Consider the following 19,738-nt stretch of genomic DNA (forward strand, 5'->3'; position numbering starts at 1 on the left):
TATGTCACTTTGCTTAAATATCAGTTTTGATCCTTCGGCCAGCACATAAATACAACTTTCAGAACCTTATTTTTTTTAACCTTGACATAAAATGCTAATTGGTTTGGGGTTTTTTTGCTAGCTGTGCTACCAATGTTTTTTTTAAATACCAGCTCCTTTTATTTTTTCCCTCAGGAAAACACAGGTAATTTTATTTTTGTTTCAGTTTCAAGAGGGGCTTTTCATATTGTGGTATATAGTTAATTCTTAAGAAATAAAATGGTAAGCTTAAGTTGACCATTAATTCCAATTAATTAATAAAAAGTTTGATTTTTTTTTTTTTTATTACAGGAGATGATCAGATGGAGAGAAAAGGTCAAGTTTTAATCCTTTTAGTGGAACAGGCTCTCAGTTTCCAGGACTACAAAGCAGCTAGTATGCATTGCCAGGAGCTCATGGCCACAGGTGAAGTGAATGAATAAGGGATGCATGAGGTGATGGAGGTGGAAATTTCAGTTCTGACTTTTGTCTTATTGTGAGGTGTGCTACTTCAGATTATTCAATGCCAGTTAACAAGGTGTAACTGCTATTTTAATGAAATGGAACAGAGACACAAACAGCAAATACTACGTGGAATAAGGATGTACTGAACTACTGGATGTGTAATCTCAGGGAGCTTTTCTGAATGCCTCTGGGAACAAAAATTTCTACTTCTCTCTACACTGTAGCCTCCTCAGACAGGTAAAACCTTGTGACTGCAGCTAGCAGGAAAGTGCAAGTCTTTTAGAAGTCTACCTTACTATCAAAACATCAAAACTCTTAAGATATTTATATATTTGTGTATGGGACAGTATGAGTGGAGGTAAATGAAATACATGTGTCAAAATCCTAAGGAAGATGGGATTTGTTTCTTTGGGTCTTTTTTTCTGCTTTAAGAATGAAGGGGGAAAATTCAAGATGTGTTGAGATTTTTTTAATAAATCAAGTGATGTATTTTGTACTTGGTTTTTTACAGACACTCCAGTAAGGTGAAATAAATGAGGATTTTCTTATTGTAATACGTAAAAGTACAGGATGTAAGCTTACAGATGCCTATTTTATTGTTATCTACAGTATGATAAAAATTAGTCTTTTATGTATTTGGTCAGTCTAAAGTTGGCTACCTCTCTATTTTATGGAGCCTTTATGGTTCCTTTTCCTGGGGATGTTAAGCCTTGACAGAAATACCACATGCCCTCCTTTATCTCATCCAGTAAGAACTGGGCAGCATCCTCCTTTCAGTTGTGATAGGAAGTGTGTTTTGTGTTCCTTGCAGGTTATTCTAAAAGCTGGGAGGTGTGCAGTCAGCTGGGGCAGTCCGAAGGCTACCAGGACCTGGGGATGCGCCAGGAGCTCATGGCCTTTGCCCTGACACACTGTCCCCCCTGCGCCATAGAGGCGCTGCTGGCCGTGAGCAGCTCGCTGCAAACACAGGTACCTGCCTCTGGAGCTTCTCTATGGGAAGTTCAGTACCTACCAAAGTGAAGGGCACTTGGGCTCATTTTCAAGTTTGTTTCCTTCAGTTCTACCCTCCAGTATATTTATATTTGTTCTGCTCTACTGTTCTACTTTCACTGTTATATTTCAGCAAATGAGGTCTCTTTCCAAGCAGTTTTGTGTGATGAATTGGTTTCTGAAGTGGGAGTGCAGTTGTGTTTTCTATCTTTAGTATTTTTAATTTCTTTATTGATTGCCTGGTTTAAACATTTAATTTAAAAATGCAGTTGATGAAATTTTAAAATATTTTCCAGGTACTTACACTTTATAATGCATCTTCATTAAATGCCCACATAAATGTCTATTAAGGGTTTATTCGATGAATTTTGTGATCTTTACCCAATATGCTATTTTCTCACAGATTTCAATGATGTAATGGTTTTAACATCTACAAGAGGCTTTGTGTCTGAGCAATCTTTATTAACTCTGCAATGACTGACTTGATAGAATCATGTTAGGTGTTGAACTGATTGCAGTATATATGTGAGAACACATAATTGTGGCATTTAAATACAACTTATGTCAAGGTGACATAGCAAAAGTTTTATTTGAAATTGAAGGGCAGTAATTTAGGTTGTCAAAATGTTAAATTTCTGTTCGCTGTAATTGTGGCTTGGCCTACATACTATGACTTGAGTTCTTAATTGTCTTAGTTGTCTAAGAATTCACAGTGTTCTTAGATTTATAATTGTGTAATAGAAACATCTTAGAGGTCTTTGGACACAGAATGTAAGAATGGGGGAGAAGGGAGTCATAGCTACAGCACATGTGCAGCCTGATTAAGGCAGCTGCAATTGTGTAGCCTTTTCCTTAAAAAATCCCCTGAACAGAACTGTCTGTGAGAGTACAAGCAGTGTGTGAAGGTGCAAGTTCTGTGCAGAACTTTTGCTCACCAAACTGCTGTCCTGTAGAACACTTGTCTTTGTGGAGTTGCCCAGTGCCTCAGTCTCAGTTCAGGTAATGGATGTTTTCATGACATTTTTTTTTCCTCTACGTTGTACAGCATGGTACATAAAGCTTTAAAAAAAATAATCTTAGATTGTGGGAAAAATGTTGCACAAAATTCATGGAGAAGGGAAGGTTGTTTTGTCTAGGGACTCCAACAGTGAGAGGATGTCAGGGATGCTGTGTTTTCTTCTTTGCATCTTCTCCTGCCCCCTTTTCTATCATGGAAGCCTTTATATCAGTTTCTTGGGTTTCCTCTGAAATCAGTCATAATTTTTCATTGCCTTATTTAACTGGCAAACTGTAATATTTATTTCATGTTTATAGATTCTTTATCAGACTGTGAATTACCAGTTTCTTCCTTCTGAAGGAGGTGAGAATTCAAGTATCTCTGGGCCTTCTTTGTTGATCAGTAAGGATACAGAGGTAAGTTTTAATGTGAATTTTAAAGGTAATAAAGACTTTGTTCTAGATTACTCTGAAGAACAGAATTTTAGTTTTTAACAATATCTGTCTGCTTACTAGATAGAAGAAGCAACATTAGACATATAGTACTTTCTGTTGTTAGTTTAACTTCAAGGTTTTGCTTCTGTATTTATACTTTGTTCTGATTTTTAGTTGCTTCTTTCTACAGTCTTAGCACCATTGAAAAAAACATAAACCCAGAGGCAGGAAAAGTGCAAAAAAACTTACATTAAAATAGACATTTATATTAGTTTAGTCTTTTTTTTTAAATCTGTCCCAGTTGCAAAACAGCAATTTTAAAACTGAAATACATATTTCACCAAAAAAATGTTTTTAATTAAACTTATTTTTCCCCTTAGTTCTGTGCATCATTAAGTTTGTGACGTGTTACTTTATAATGTTCATACATTGCATGTGAAATTATTTTTATGTCCAAGATCACAAGGAACATTGAGTGTTCCACAGGCAGGACAACAGGAAACCAGTCGTCTATTATGCTTTCTACTTTTATGTCAATTATTTTATGTCTGTGTGTGTAGAATTGCAAGTACTTTTCTCTCTTTAAAGAAGATGTAATTATTTATTTATTTGTGAAAACAGGAATGTTTTTCACACTCTTTGGAGTGGAAATTTCTATATTTAATTTATTCTTTTCTCTGTGTTTTGTTTAATGAAATAGATGAGTGATAAATAAATCTAGGGGTGAGGAGAGGGGATCAAAAGCCTTAAAGAAATACAAGAAAGAAGAGATTAAAAGGGGGTGGTGAAAGAGGGAAGGCAAGAAAGAAAGAGAAGGTTCATGTTGCATAGGGTGACTTTTTGAGAAATTATGAGAGTTCCAGCCTCCTTGGAGAATATGTCCATATTTTTTGTATGGTTTTAATGTTTGTACATGTTTATACGTGTGTATAAATACACATGTGCATGTGTATGTATGTATATACGTGCATATGTAGACATACATGTAGATATATGTATTTGCATATATATAAAATAAATGGCAGGAAGGTAAAATAGCACTACAAACAGTATTCAGAGGAAGAGGGCCAAACATTTTATGTCTGCCAGAATCATCAATATGAAGAACAGATCTGTTTCACTGGAAAAAATACATTTTATTTTCTGGAAATCCATAGATGCATCTCTCTGAGTGGGAGGTTATTAAATAGATGTTAATAAAACTTACATGGGTGTGGATGCATATGTTTACAATATTTTAATGTCTATAAAAATTTGTCATGCATCACCTTTCATCTGCTGAAGTACTGTATTGTGGCAGAACAATTAGACATGCATACAAATGATTCAAAAATTTATTCAGTGGTTTATCAGAGTTGAGTAAATTCACTAATTAACTTTGCTATCATTTCAGTTTGCATATTGGAAGCAATTTTCATTATGCTGGAGAATTGACATTCAAAAATTTCTCCAATACAGCTTTCATTTCCCCACCCCCCTCAGTTGTGGTTGATTGTCTCTTTAGAATTTGAAGTAGGTAGACAATTGACCTGGCAAGTTTGTGTGTTGCTACACTGAGGTGTATTTTCTTTTTCTATAATAAGGCTCCTTGGCATGTTGTGCTTCAGACTGTTACACTAGGAAATTAAGTTCTGTATATTTGCTAATCTTTCCTTTTGTTCTCTCCCAGCTGACTTAATAGGGATTTATAGTTTTTTTTCATTTCTTGGAATGACACAGGGGGAAGCATAGCCAAAAATCTACTGACTGTATAACTTTTCCTTTGTTACAGACATCTGCAGTGTTAGAAAAGCAGTATATTCAATGACTCAGTTTTTCTGGCTTCACTGAATCCCATAACTACAAGCCTTGTAGTCACACTTCATCTGATTCCCTGTGCTTCACCTTCACTGTCTTGCACAGAATTTTCATTTCTTTAAAAAAAAAAAAAAAGACCAAAAACAAACAACAACAACAAAAAAAAAACCTGGAAGATTTTTCTCCCTTTTCTTGTACTTTCATTTTCACTTACATCCTGATTAACTTACAGAATCCTTATTTCAGGGAATTGACAAATGTTTTTTCTCACTTACTGATACCTTTTCAAATTGCTGCTCTAAGTGTAAGTTTTCTTATCTTGACTTGACTAAGGTGTGGCATACATGTGTTTGGGCATCCTTTTTTCTATTGCATTCAAAATACCTATCTGTGAATTTATCACTTTTGCTTTTTAAACTTTTAGTGACCTTTTTCTATCCCTCTTACTTTCATCTAGCATTTAATTATTAGTCTCCACTACCATTTCTTCCTTTATGTCAACCAACATCACCAGCTGGTCATACTTTTTCATCAGCTTTCTCTAGGTGAACTCTTCCCTAGAAATTTGTGTTATAGTTTCATTTTTATTCAATTTTTCCTCCAAAATTTTTCCCCTAAAATTTTCAGAAATCTTGGTAGGAGCTGGCTATATATATACATAGACTGCTTAGAAATGGATCATTTCATATTCCTCTCATGTTGACTTCAGCACAACTTTTCTCCAAGTTTTTGGTGGTCCTACTCTAAAAGAAATTCATGAATGCTGTGATAAAGCTGCATGTCATTATTCTGTAGGAGCTAATGCTTTTGCACAAGCTCTGTGTGAACTTCTCACTGTTGTTTGAACTCACGGAATCCATTTGAGAAGTTATGCTGTGGAAGCTATGATGATTCCAATGTACCAGTTTGTTTCTAAGCAAAATATAAAGTTTCACCAATCCTCATCCTTCTTACTTTGTCATCCTTTTTACTTGTGTGTGCTACAAATGCCTAAAAAGCTAACCTTGTGCTTCTCAACCAAAATATCTTGGTGAGAAGATTAAGCTCTTGATTAATGAAAAGCCTTTCAAAATATTAATGGTAAAATGATTAAATTCAAATAAAATGCTTAGACATGAGATGCTGTGTTGTGTATAAGCACAAAACAATATTAATCAGTTGCAGAGCTCTGAATTCATTAAATCTGCATAATATTTAAATGATGTTTACATATGTTATAAATCATTATTTTTTACATATCTGAATATGGAAGCATAATTACTGTTAAATGGCACATCAACCCAAGAGAAATTAAGTTAAAAGGTTTTTTTTAAAATGAATTCTTGATAGAAAAGCAGATGTATTTTCTAGACATTTACTAGAGAAATTAATATGTTCAAATGACAAGAATTATTTTCTTATAATTTGAGCATATGTTCAGATTATAAGAATTATTTTCTTTAAGGCTTCTTAAAGAAAAGAAAATTTTTGGTTAACAGAACATTAGTGTCTGCTTTCCAGTTTTTCCAAGCACTATATCTGGGAAAAGACAGGATCTCTTAGAACATTTGTTTACATTAAATTGGTAGGTCACACATTGTTATCTCAGCTGGTTAGAAGTTCCTGGAGAGTCATGATCAGTTATGCTCTTGTCCTTCAGCTGCTGCTCCAAAATATCTCTGGCAGATCTGCAGGTGTTAAGCTGCTGTCTTAATTACTGCAGTATATTTCAGGCACTCCTCAAAGCCTGTGTTTCAGCAGCTGAATCAAATGCATTGTATATGCTTAAGACTGGGTTACTTCTTCTTTTCTATGATGTTATGGCCCTAGTAAGAGCCTGAACATTCAGTGACTCTTGAATGTTAGTGTTGTCATCTTGAGCTGAATCTTTTCCGTGGTCTCTCATTTAGGGTCTGGTTTATCATTGCAGGACTGGAGTTTTCACTTTGAGTCATTCATAGCTGTAACAGACATTGAAAAAAAATTTAAAATCCCTGATACAAAACCCTCCAAGGCACAAAAAAAAATACATGTAGGTTCTACATGAATACTTAAGTAAAAGAGGCTGTTTTAAATTCCTGTTTGGCAATGGAAGTACCAAAAAGGGCAAAGCAAGACCTGATGGGTGATGCTCTGTTTTGAACAGACTCTCTTCTACCTCATTTCATTTCCTTCATAGTCTTGACATAAAATGATTCTTAACATACAAAGAGTATGCAGTGTATGGTTTTTGCAAATTTTAATCCTTACACCTTGACTAATTGTCATTAAAGACCAAAACCAGTCCTAAAATCCATGCTGCTATTGTTCTAATTTATTACTGTCTCTTGTGTGGCTTGTTTCACAAACAGTTGGCTTTGCTATTTGTCCTCCTGTTAGACTGATTGGGATTACATAAGTGTATGTAGGAGCAAAGGTGTATGTAAATATAAACATATGATGTGTATATTTATATAAATATTTTAGCTGTCATTTTAGAGTAACTTGATAATTTAGAATTTGTTGGTTGTCTTTCTTTATACCATTTATATTCAAGCAGATTTTTAATCTGCTAATTTGTTTACTATTTAATAAGTTGTTGCTGTTGCTGTTGTTATTTTGAATTTAATCAGAAGTGCTTACTTTATAAAGGATGTCAGGAAGAATTAATAGAAGAAAATAATTTCTCCCAAAAACCTCTCAGAACCCCCAAAATATAACTTCTCCCTAAAGATACAATTAAATGATACAATTAAAGTTGTTTTCTTGAGATGAGATCTCCAACCTTATTTAAGAAATAACTTCTTTTGTGAGACATTGATTTGAGATAGCAGAAAGTTATAACCTGTAAGTGTTGCTGCTCCAGGTACAGAGTAAAATGGCTTCTCAGAAAACAGAATTTCTATTTTTGCTGAAAAAAATGTAACTACTTGTAGAGTGAAATTATTTTTAAACTAAAGTCAGCAGAGTTTATCTGATAGCAGTAGTGCCATAAGCATTAACACCTGCATACAAGTTGGCTCATTAGTTTTCATACTGCTGAAGGAGGCTGATTTAAAGAAAAGTGCTTTGCTCAAATGCAGTTGACAGCTTGGGTGGGATGTTTTTTTCTCGTTCTCTTTTAGTTTTGGTTTCTTTTTCCTCCATGAAAAATCAACTAGGTGTGTTGCAGCATTGAAAATGGTGGCAGAAGGAATTAGTATTCTGTATGTGACATTCAAAATAAATTACAAAAAGTTGTCTTACTAAGTACTTAAAATTGTTTATTTAAAAACCACGTGAACAAGAAAAGCTCCCCCCAGGCCACCAGACCTAGGATTTTCAGTTGGTTTTAATTTTTCAGAAAAAAATTTTTAATTTTTCAGCAAAAATTCTGACAGGTTGTACTTGGCATGCACTTTCTTAATTTGGTGAAGCAAGAGCTGAAATTCAAAGTTTAGCCAGTTGATTCATTAGTGGTTCATCTGTGAAATGCACAATATGATTTCAGAAAATATTAAAACAAATGCTGAAGGACTTAAGATGAACCTGCTACTTCAATGGTCAGCTTGAGGCAGTAATTTACTGTACATTATAGTAAAAGGTACTAAAAATAATGTTTTCTACATGAAATTCTGCCTTATTGAAGCTGATATGTTTTTCCTCTGAGGTTACAGGGATGTATTTCTCTTCCTCTGAGGTTACAGGGATGTATTTCTCTTCAGCATAACTTGGCATCCTTTGGCTCTCATGTTTGAGGTTTTGTCATTAATTAGTAAGTTGTAAACTAATACTTGCCATGCTGTTATGCAGGTAGAATTTTTCCAATATACTTCAGTGTACGGGGAAATTACTAGTAGGGTTAAACATATGGCTGTTAAAGTTTGCTATATGAAGGAAAATATTTATTTTTTTATTATGAAAACAGTGTGTTTACCTCAGTATGCTAATTATATGTTTATGATTAATGTGCATACACTGTAAAGCGTGCAATTAACACAAACCTTTGAGGACTGGAATAGCACAAATCAGACAACATGCATGTTCTGGGTATTATTTAAATGCTTTACATAGGAAGAGCTGGTATAGAGAGCCCCATTTGTGGAGGATGTATCTGGTTTTAACAGTGGAGTTATGTGTGATTTCCTGCTGAGGAAGGTATATGTGCATATATTGCAGAAGCAATTTTTGATTGAGAAAAGGTTGGATTTCTTGTAGTCTTTTAGGCTGGCTGTTTGTTCAGTATTTTGTGTGTCAGCTGCAAAATTCCAAACCTTGATGATACTTTATCACTTGGTCTAGAGATGTATATTTACATCTCTACCATTTCCCCTATTAGGAATTCAACTTAATTAATGCTACCTCTGTAAAAATACAATATTGTCTCTAGTATCAGCTTTCTTGAATTATTGAAGATTAACTTTAGTATACTCGATCCTCACATTTGTAGAGAGGTGATTATTTTAGTGGAAACATTCAACATTTATGTAGAACATTGTCATTATAAACTTTGGAATTAAAACCTGTGCTGTATGTGGAAACAGGGGGTGATAACTGAGTTAATGGGCCAAATGTGCTGATCACGCTGCTTACTTCACAGTGAAACTCCTAAATCACTTCTAGTTTGTCTTTTGTTTATTTTTTGGCAGCTGCTGCCTGAATTAATGGTCATTCAGATGTGTTATTAATACAGTGTGCCTGAACTCTAATGCACTTGTTTGGCTTTAGGTCACTAACCTAATTATAGCAGGAATCTAACCCTTGCATTGTGTGTTGGATATGTCACAGGATGAAACCAGCATCTCCTCTGGCCAGTCCGCTGATTTGTTGTACTGGACGACATCCAAAACCATGAAGGTGTTGTCCAACACAACTCTGACTACCAAAGCCATGCTGCATGCTGTCAGTGATGGGCAGTGGTGGAAGAGATCCTTAACTTATCTGCGACCATTACATGTAAGGGATTGCTGATGTGTCCCCAGATATTTACACATTTGTGATACATTAGTATAAAAACTCAGCTCCTTTGTAGGACCTGATAGCTGAACCCTCAAATCAATAAACAAACTACAGGCATCATGGGACTGTTTGCAAGGAAATCCCAATGAAGGAAGGGGTCTAAAGCTGTCTGCTAGTCTGTTTTCTCCTGTTTTCTTAGCATAGCATAAGAGAGTCTAATTGAAATTTGGCAGAATTTTAAGGCTTCAGGGAGCAAAGCACTGTAAAGCCCACTCTTGAAATACTGGCATCTTGTATTCAAAGCTCTTCCTTTGCAGTTTCTCCTTTCTACTTTCTCTATTTCAGTGACTTTTCAATAATGTTTGTGCCACTATTTTCTGTGATGTTACTTTTGAACAAGATTCTCTTTCCTTTTTTAAGAATACTGGACTTAATTCAAAACTGGTTTATGTAAGAGGAGTCCTTTGTTGCTCCCCCCTGAATTCAATGATCTTTTCATTTACAGTTGTTTCCCTTCTGCATAGTGTTTACAGCATTTTTATGAGCTTTTTTACAACTAGACTCAACTATACTTATTTTTCCCAGGGCCAAGAATTTGGAGATGTATTAAAAAGTGGGTCTGGAGAAAATGCTACTGTGGAAAAACAAGGCTGTCATCCATTTTATGAGTCTCTAATTGATGATCCATATATTGCAGAAGTAAGTTATGGTTATAGAGGTCTGCAGGTTTTTGTTGAGATCTTATAATCAAGTGAAAATACAGAGTTTTTGATTATATGTGTGACTTGAAATTCTTTACCATAGTAGGAAAAACTTAAAATTAAACATCATTAGAATTAAACAAAGGAAAGCAAATAGAGGAGCTGAGGTAAGCAGCTGCATGTCATGCAGGTGATCCAAATAAAAATGCAGGTGTAGAGTGCATATATCAGTTGCCTTTTTACTTCCAGTCTGAAGTCAGCTATGGAGCATACCAGAACAATTCTTTGGAAAGCTTTGCAGAAGTGTTGCTGAGAACAGGGAAACTTGCAGAGACAAAGAGCGAAGGAAAAGACCTACTTCCAACTACAGAAGGTATGGACATGTTGTATATATTCACTCCATATATAGTGAATACAGAAGTATCTGTGGGTGAGTTTAAGTGTGGAGAATTGCACAGAACAATCTGAAGTATTTTCTGGGTGTTTTGCAAGAATTGTGATCTGGTTCAATGGCTCTTGTTGGTAAGAAGTCTTGTTAGAAGTAGTAGAAGTAGTTGCAGAGTTTTCAAGGGAATTGTTGACTTGAAGAGGAGTTGCTCAGCAAAGATTAGAAAAATGAAAGTTCTCTTTAAATAAGCAGAAAGTGTTTTTTGGGGATTGGCAATGATAGGAGGAATTGTTGAAGGTTTCCTGAATGTTACCATGTACAGGTAATGGGAATTTGCAAGCCAGTGTGAGTTACTTCTCTGTATGCCTGCATATTCAGTGGGTCAGATTCTGTGCCAGTGTTTATCCAGGTTTCAGTATTGCAGGTTCACTGCAGTATTTTGTTTGCCAATTAAAATGCTTAACTACAGCTTCTGAAATCATCAGAACTTTGTCTTCTTCTGAAATGTCTACATGTTATAGGTTATATTTAATAATTTTTTAACTGAAACAATTTCACTTTTTAAAAAAAAGATAACAAAAAGCCACCTGTGACTGTATATCTTTCCTTCTGGATGTCTCCTGCTGGTTTAAGAAATTAACTGTTTAAATATTACATGCTGTTAATGTCTTTTGAAGGAAGATATATGCTTTATACTTGGCTTGTGGTAAATTCTGTCATGAAAAATGAGTATATTAAATCACTTGTTAGATGAGAAGTTTCAAGACGGGCTTTCTTCATAAGCCACACATTTACTCACTGTTTCATGAAAACCAGCATATGTGTCTTACAAGTATATGATTCAGTAATTTGAGATATGTGGTATTTGTACAGATAACCTGTGTAGTTCTAATATAACAACACTGTGAATCAGAAGAGGTTAGCAACAGCTTCTATAAATTGGGTGTGTGCATGTTTTGTTCTTTACATGCTCTCTTAATGGAAAAAAATTTCTTTAAGATCAGTATTTAAAATCTCATTTGTTGCATGCTGAATGCCTGTAGGCCTTTAGCTTTGATTCCTGTGTCTTAAAGGAGGAGGGTGGGGGGGGCAAGGATTAAAAAGTATTTATTACTTCCTTAGGGAAAATTATTTACTTGGTAGATCTGTGGTAATAGTTCCTGCTCAAACTTGAGTAATTGGAACTGATTGTTTACAATTCAGTAGCTGCTTTTGAGATGGAAATTTCAGTGTTGGAGACTTTTGCTTGAAGAAGAAGTTTTAGCGTCTAGCTTCAGTTTTTGAGCATTTGTCTCCTTCCTCTTAAGTGTGCAGAATAAAATTTTTGCCATTTAGTACTTCCACCACTTTTACTCTATAGTCAGTTTCACTTGAGTCCCTCCAACTGTGCTCTGAAACAGAGTTCTGTGTTTTCCTCTGCAAAAATGGGCTGTGTTTATTCTGGACTCATCAGTCCTTCTGTGTATTACACCTTTTGGTAGTCAGTAAACTGTTCTTAAGCATAAGTGTAACATAGCTTTCTCTAAGTAATTGGATTAATAATTTACTATTTTTGGTGTGTTTAGCCCTGTGGTAATGGTATGGGATCCCACCTCTTCCCCCTTAAAGATTTGCTTTGTCAATTCTTGTGGAAGTCTTTATGATGAGTTAACACATTCAGGATTGTGCAGATTGAAAATATGCCTATTGATAGCACACTGCTGAAGCTTAAGGAATCGCACAGATATGAATCCTACTTATTATTCTGCATTTTTATCATTTTCAGGCTTCCTGTACATTTTTGGGAGTATTTTGCCATACAAAACTTGAATGCTGATATGAGGTGTCAGCTACTGCACTGCTCCAGTAACTGCAAGCGTAGCAGGTTTCAGTTGATTTTGCTGACAAGTTTGAATCCCAGCTGTTTGCTTCTAGCTGTCTTCTAGGACAGCTACAGCAGCAGGTTTCAGCTCCATCAAAAGAACTGAAGAACCTGCAGGGAGATGCAGTTGAGCACAGAAGTCTTTGTTGTACTTGGCACTTTGTCTTAGGAGAGGCTGGAGTAAGCATCTGACTTTGTTTACTATAAAAGTGCCATGTGCAGTGTGAGAGACTGGCTAAACACTTTCCCCGCTGACAGTGTGCATCATCATAGAATCATAGACTGGTTAGAAGGAATCTTAAAAATCATCTTATTTCAGCCCCTTGCCATGGGCAGGGATGCCTTTCACTAGACCAGGTTACTCAGAGCCCCATCCAGTCTGGCCTTGATAAAACTCAAGATATCTTGCTGCTTTTATGGATTTGGTAGTGTTACAAGCCTTGCACCTTGACTTTTCTTGTCCTGGCTATCTGGATGTAGGTGGTAAACGGAGTATTTCCAAGTGAAATGGTAGCTCTCACCTCCCTGAGTCCTGTAAAGTTCTCCTTCCTCAGCTGTGGGCTCATAGTGCACCCAGGCTTGGTGTGGCTGAAGCCATGTTATGCTTCTCTGTTTGATTGGGATTTTCTTTCTCCATAGGCTTTAGGGATTGATCAGGAGGTTGAAGATGAAATTTGAAAAGATGGCTGTATGTTCTTCTAACCAGCTTAGGAACTAAACTCAGAGTAAACCCAAGACAGTCAGTCATACCTATTAGTCCTCAGGGGTTTTAGAGCAAATAATGCCTTAATGTTCCCTGTAATTTTGTGGTTAGTTGTAGATATGGCTGTTTAACTGCAGTATATGCTTCTAAGTTTATTGAGATTTTATCATGGGTTAAATGAACAATTGAAGACTCAAAGCAGGTTTTGCATTTTTTTTTGGAGGAAAACCCATCAAAAGTGAGTTGAAACTTTCTTTGTATGGAGAAATTCCAATTTTCCCAGATAAATAAATTTTTCAATATTTAGCCTCTCAAACAGGCTGTGACATAAAGACCTGCACAAGAAATGAAAATATTTATAAAATCAAAATATTTTTGTGTTTCTCTGAGAAAGTTGTGCTTGTGGGACAGCAGGGGGACAGCATCATTGGCATTTTGCTTGTCCCTGCCTGCTTGTCCCTCCCTGGTTTGCCAACCCTGTAATGTCTAATCCCTTTGGCAAATTCCAGATTTGGTATTGATCTGAAATTACATTAAGTTCCTGTAAATTTTGTGGAGATGCATGATAGGACAGAATGCCATCCTGCTAATGTCTGGAGCCTGTGACTTGAACTCAGCCTTGTTAGGCTGCAGAGGATTCTTTTATGGCTTCCCTGGCAGACAGAAAGCTGTATGAAATTATTTTTGCATACACGTATTTGTGTGTATGTGAAGTGCGCATCTAAGTATGGACGCATGAACACCTATCATGTACATAGTAGCATGTAGAAAATTTATTGCATCAATGCAGAGGAATTATTTTTTCTTGGCAGGTATGACAGTAGAGGCAGTTCTTTCTTCTTACCCACCTTATGGCAGTTGGGATGCCATTGTGTCACACTTCATGCAAAAGTGTGAATAAAATCATATTGTTTTCTGGCCCTGTATTGGTGCTGTGTTCTTTGTAATTATTGCTATCCTGATGGTGAAGATCAGTTTTTGCAAATCTGTCAGTTCTTATGTTGGGGATGTTAAGTTGGAAGAGAGCCCAATAATTTATTGTGTATTCAAGAGGTTTTACTAACTTTAATTCTCCAAAGAAAGGGAAAAGAGAGCAGAGCTGAAACTCTTCCTTCCTTTTTTTTCTGTTTAACTAGAGGTGGGTGTAAGGATACATAAAGTAACTACTTGTTATCAGAGGAGGAGCCAGCAATTTGCATCAAGATTTTAATATTAGATATTGTTTATATTAGATATAATATTAGATATTTCTGGAGTTCTTGCTATCTTTTCTTGGACAGCATACAGGTCATTTAGAGTGTAGCAGAAACAACTGTCAGCAGCAAGAAGCTGTCTGAAGCACAGTAAAAGCCATTTCAAGGGTAAAGGATAGGTGCTGTTGGACAGGCTTATGTTGCAGCCTCTGTGGTGACTTGTCACATTGAAATTTAGTGCTTGTATCTCGCTGAGGGCCAGCATGTAAATCCACTTCAGGCTGATGGCAAATTAATGATAATCTTAAAATTGTAATTGGTCATTCAAGCCTTTTATAAGTCATTCTTTGGAACAAAGAATTAACTGTGGGAGTGTGTGCAAAGTAATTGGGTTTTTACCAGCATGCCCTGCAGAGGAGTTTATGTAATGTGGGAATTAATAAACAGGTGTTTGAGACTTCCTTGAAATAAACAAAGAGCTAAGCTGCTGGAAGATAGCTTCTTCCTATTGAAATAATATTGTTATTAATAACATTAGTAATAATGTAATATATGATAATGTTAACAACCCCCAAGTTTGGTATCTGTAAGGCAGGAAAAGCAGGTGATTTTTGTGTCAGTTTTATCAGAAGTATATGAGTTTGTAATCAGAATACTTATCCTTTAATGAATTTATTACAATTATTGTAGTACTGATACTTTTTTTCAGTATATGGCAGAATCTTTTTGTGGTGTTTCTTATGATACTTGTGGGTTTTGTTTGTTGTTTTTTTTTTAATTAAGGCAGAAGTTTTTAATATGATTTGTTGTGTTCAGTGATAAGGGAATTTGAGCTCAGGTTTGAAGAGAAGACATTTTGTACCATTCCTCTTCTTGGTATCTTCGAACCCTTAGAACATTACATTACTTCCTTGACTTTACAAGCAAAATATTTACTTCTTGGAAATCAGTACAGGTGGTTTTGTTTAGCATCTGTTGCTGCATAGTCTCCTTCTTCTTTGGTTAATGCATCAAACACTTTGCCTGGAAGTTAAGGTAAAGCTGTGCTGCAGTTTAATTATATATTATCTCTGTCTGGATTGTGCTGATAAGTGTTTAATTATGTCTGGAGTGCTTCAAGCTAGTGTCTTAATAAAATATAGTTGCCCTGAAAACATTTCATTTGCTAGCTCTCAAGGCCAAGTGGGTCAGAAATCCAAACTTAGTGTCTGCTCCATCTCTCTTGCAGTTCTGCTACAACTGGCAAGTGATGCTTTACCAAAGGATGCAGCCTTGTCTCTTGCCTATCTGCTTGCACTGCCACAGGTATGTTGATAGGGACTTTGTTTGTATGTTTTTGCCAGGAAAGACTATTCATAGCAGAATTCCATTAGCAAATTTTATTGCCTTATGATTTTAAAATCTTAAGTATTCAAATTCATTTTAATACACGTTTTTACGGATTGGGCTGGTGCATATAAGGGAGAGTGAACAAATGCCATTGGTCTGTCCATTGAGCATGGCACTGATGGAAAGACACATTTTCTTACTTAAAATAAAAGTTGGGCCCCCAGACTGACAATTCTAATGTAACTCAGAAATGTGGATAATAACCTTATGGTATAGAAGCAGCAATAGTGTACATTGGAAGAATGTTTTGGTTAGTTGTTTGTGCAAGGGGGGAAAAACCCACCATAATGTAGAATTATCTTAATGTACGGAGGTTACTGATTTACTTCTGTGACAGAAAAACAGAGCTATTTCTAAATGACAGCAAGTAGCTTTTTAGAAAGTTTGTACACTTAATGTTGTATGCTTGCTAATTCTTTCATGTAAATTAGTTCTCTGTTTCTTCTAGGTGGTAGATGCCAACAAGTGCTTTGAAAAGCAATTACATTCTGCGTTATCTCTCCAGCTGGCAAGTTATTACTATAGCCTGCAGATCTATGCTCGTTTGGCACCATGTTTCAAGGACAAATGCCACCCTCTCTACAGGGTTAGTACTCTTTTCTATTTAAAGCCACATTCATTAATGTTCAGCATAAAAGCTATTCTAAAAAGCCAATACATGAGTTAAGGCTGTTAAGGAGCTGATCTGACTTACACTGTGAGCAGCCTGTTGTGTTATGCATAATTATTCTACAGTGCAGTAAACAAACAAGTACTTCACAATTTGTGGAGGAGTTTTTGAAGCACAATATCAAGTGTCATTTTTAGGTAACAGCACTATCAGTCTTCAAAGTAGCTTATGAACACTGAGCAGTAATGAGTATAGCTTATGCTGTTACCTTGCAATACTGTGTACTAGGCAATATAGTACTTTCCAGGAAAAGTTAAGTCCATTTCAACAGAAACAGTGCTTTTCAGAAAGTTTCCATAGCCTCACCTAGAGTGTTTTGGATTGTATTTCACTTTACATATGGTGCTTTGAAAATTCATCCTCATTCACTGAGGAATTTTTTAATTTCCTTTGACAAGTATCTTTTTTTGGAATGGCACTGCTTTGCCTGTTCTCCATTGCCAGTGGTTAAAGCAGTTTCACGGTGAAGTCCGTACTAAATGGAAGAGATGACATACAAAAATTTAATAAGGCACCAATTGCCATTCTTACTGAGGTACCTGCGTAAAACCCCTTGTTTGCCCCAAGAGAGCCTTTCTGAATTTGCACCAGTTCTTTCCTCCTGTAAAGAAGCTCTGTGGACGATTTAGTTTTCAGCCTGTCTCTCAGCCGTAGCTAAAAGAACACTTCTGGTCACAAGTTTTCTGAAAAGGAAGTAATCACCACTGTGGCATGAGAGAATTAGATTTTTCTGTGTTAAGAATGACTCCTGATTTACAGCAGAAAGCCTGTTTTGATATTCACCCAATTCTGCAATTAGGAATCCTTTCATGTTCCTGCTGAGATGTTCATTTTACTCTCTTCTGGTTTGATGCTAAAGGAAAACATTGCCCACAACTGTGGGGCTTGAAAAATATGTTGGTTGTGAAGATTTAATTCATGTTTGTTAAAAAGCTTTCTTTGAGCCTGTAAATCTTCCTGCTGCAAGATAACTTTAATGAAAAAAAGTTTGTGGGTTTTTGTGGGTTTTTTTTTCTTACTTTAGCTTTTTTAAACAGTCCTATTTTACAGGAAGATCTAAGAAGCCTTTGGAAAGTGCAAGTTACAAGAATGAGGACAGAGATGTTAGATTGAACTGTTTGTACTCCCATTGCCATTTAAAAAGCAAAGTCTTACCAAAAGCACCATGCAATTTATCTCTTAACTGTGATGTGATCTTTGGCTAATCTTTTGCTCCATCTTGGTAAAATACTGTATGGGACCGTGATAAATACTGGATTCTAAATTGTATGTTACAAATAGTAGGTTCTATGTTTAAGCTAGTCTTAAACAATAGCTTTTGAAAACTATTTTATAAGAAGATTGATTGAAGAGCACACCAAAAAAACAAGAAAAACCCCACCAAAACTGGCCTGTTTGCCAACGTAGGCAAATACTAATTTATAATTCACTGTTATTAATTCCAAGAGTATTCAATGAAGGAATGTCACAGAGGTAGAAAACAAGAAATAGAAACAGATGCTTTTGACCAAAATAAACATACTATTTTTTTTTCCAAAACCCCAAAGCAAAAATGCTAAATGCCAGACTTAAATGCCCAACTTATGCTTAATTTTTATGTGAAACAGACATTTGCTTAAATGTCCATCTTAGATGCTGGTAATAAAGAATGGGTCCACCTGCAAGTTAGTTCATCAATTCTGTTCTAGTTTCTGTCCATGGGAGTAGATCTAGCCATGAGTTTTGGGGGTCTTTTTATGTTTCTTAAGAGTTCTGTGGGAGTAATAGAAAATTGATCTCAAACTTCTGTGAGCATGTTACACTCAGCTGGAGATGTCATTCCGTAGTAGGCTGTCTTCTGACTCATGGCACTGGTGGCTTGCATCACCTTTATCTTATGGCTGTTTGTGAAAGCACAAGTGCATCCCTAGGTCCTTTGCCTGCTTCAGAGCTGTACATTATTCTTAGAAGGTATCTGAGTGCATATTTGTGGGTGAGGGTGTACAGCCAGTCCTTGTTTTCCCCCATTCTCACTCTTTACATTGCCAGTAGATCTGGCACTTCAGCTACATGCTCAGAAGGTGAAACCTCAAGATCATATAGAATTTATTTCTGCTAGCATCTGAGTCACAGTAGCTGTGATTTTTCTAGTCCAGTGAATCAAGTATACTATTGGAAAACTATTTGAATTTAAAGGAAGCTGTATGGAAGCATGGAAAAGTCTACACATCCTGTGTTTCTCATTTTATAATGACATTGTTTGAAAAGAGTTCATGCGTACCTCTGGCAGAACAGGAAAAATGTTGGTAGAATGGAAATGACAGAACGTAATGTTACAAGGATAGTGGGCAATGCAAGGAGAGCTCCTCTTTCATTGGCTAGGACAGACTTTCAAGACTTGCCAGTTAGTCAAGAAAAATATTTTGAAGCAGTGATTTGGTCTGTTGCATGAAGGCTTGTTTCTTGTTTTGTTTGTTTTAGTTGTGATGTGAAATACTGACAGCTAATATCTGTACATCAAACCAGAATCATAAATTGTAAGAAATTCTCACTATCACTTTTTGTACTGTTGGTGCTCAAAAGGAAATCATCTTGATAATTTCAGTTTCTGGTAAAGTTATTCTTTTGCTTCTAGGACAAACAAAGGGATGTATTACTTTAATTTTGTACCCAAGACAATTTCAAATTTTACTTGTTAAGATAACATAAACATAACAGTCACAGTTTAAGGCATCTGAGCTATATTGCTTTCTTGTCCTGAGGAATATGTTAAAGGAGCTCTCCAGCCTAAGAAAACATCAGAGAAAGGTCAGAAGAATAGAGCAAAATAGACTCTGGGTGGAATATACTGAGAAGACTAATTACCCTTTGAGGACCTAAATTTATTTTTGGTTTAGGTCTGTAACAGGGTGGGATTGGCTTTTCATTGCAGCCCCTATGGTGCTGGGCTTTTGCATTTATGGCTTGAAGGGTTGGTAACATGCCTGTTTCAGCTCTTGCTGAACCTTGCTTGCACAGCATCCAGGCTGTTGCCCCACTGCCACTCTGATTCACCTCTCACTAATTCCCAGTCTTGATGAACAAGAAGAAAAGCTGTACAACTGACCAAGAAATTTGCTGGGTAGTTCTTCTTGTTAGCAGCTTATCTCCTCATTTGGTCTATCCTGGTGATCTGATAATTGACCAAAACAAATTGTTTACTCTAGAAGGGAGTGAAAGTGCTTAATTATCCTGAGGTTAATTAATATGTTATGTTC

At 36.0% G+C, this 19,738-nt stretch overlaps 1 protein-coding gene across 2 annotated transcripts in view; it reads left to right on the top strand.

The window, feature by feature from the left end:
• The window catches only part of NBAS (NBAS subunit of NRZ tethering complex), a 159,498-nt gene that overhangs the window by 65,067 nt on the left and 74,693 nt on the right, over positions 1–19,738 (top strand). Inside the window, exons 33-40 of one of the 2 annotated variants that reach the window (XM_084203427.1) lie at positions 331–444; positions 1,295–1,452; positions 2,788–2,886; positions 9,427–9,594; positions 10,183–10,296; positions 10,548–10,671; positions 15,672–15,748; positions 16,281–16,418. In XM_084203427.1, the coding sequence (XP_084059553.1) occupies positions 331–444; positions 1,295–1,452; positions 2,788–2,886; positions 9,427–9,594; positions 10,183–10,296; positions 10,548–10,671; positions 15,672–15,748; positions 16,281–16,418 (992 nt within the window). The remainder of the gene's footprint in view (positions 1–330; positions 445–1,294; positions 1,453–2,787; positions 2,887–9,426; positions 9,595–10,182; positions 10,297–10,547; positions 10,672–15,671; positions 15,749–16,280; positions 16,419–19,738) is intronic. The other variant, XM_084203428.1, reaches the window with a different exon arrangement.

Source organism: Fringilla coelebs, assembly GCF_963513975.1.
Source record: "Fringilla coelebs genome assembly, chromosome: 3".
In the NCBI taxonomy this organism is placed as follows: domain Eukaryota; kingdom Metazoa; phylum Chordata; class Aves; order Passeriformes; family Fringillidae; genus Fringilla; species Fringilla coelebs.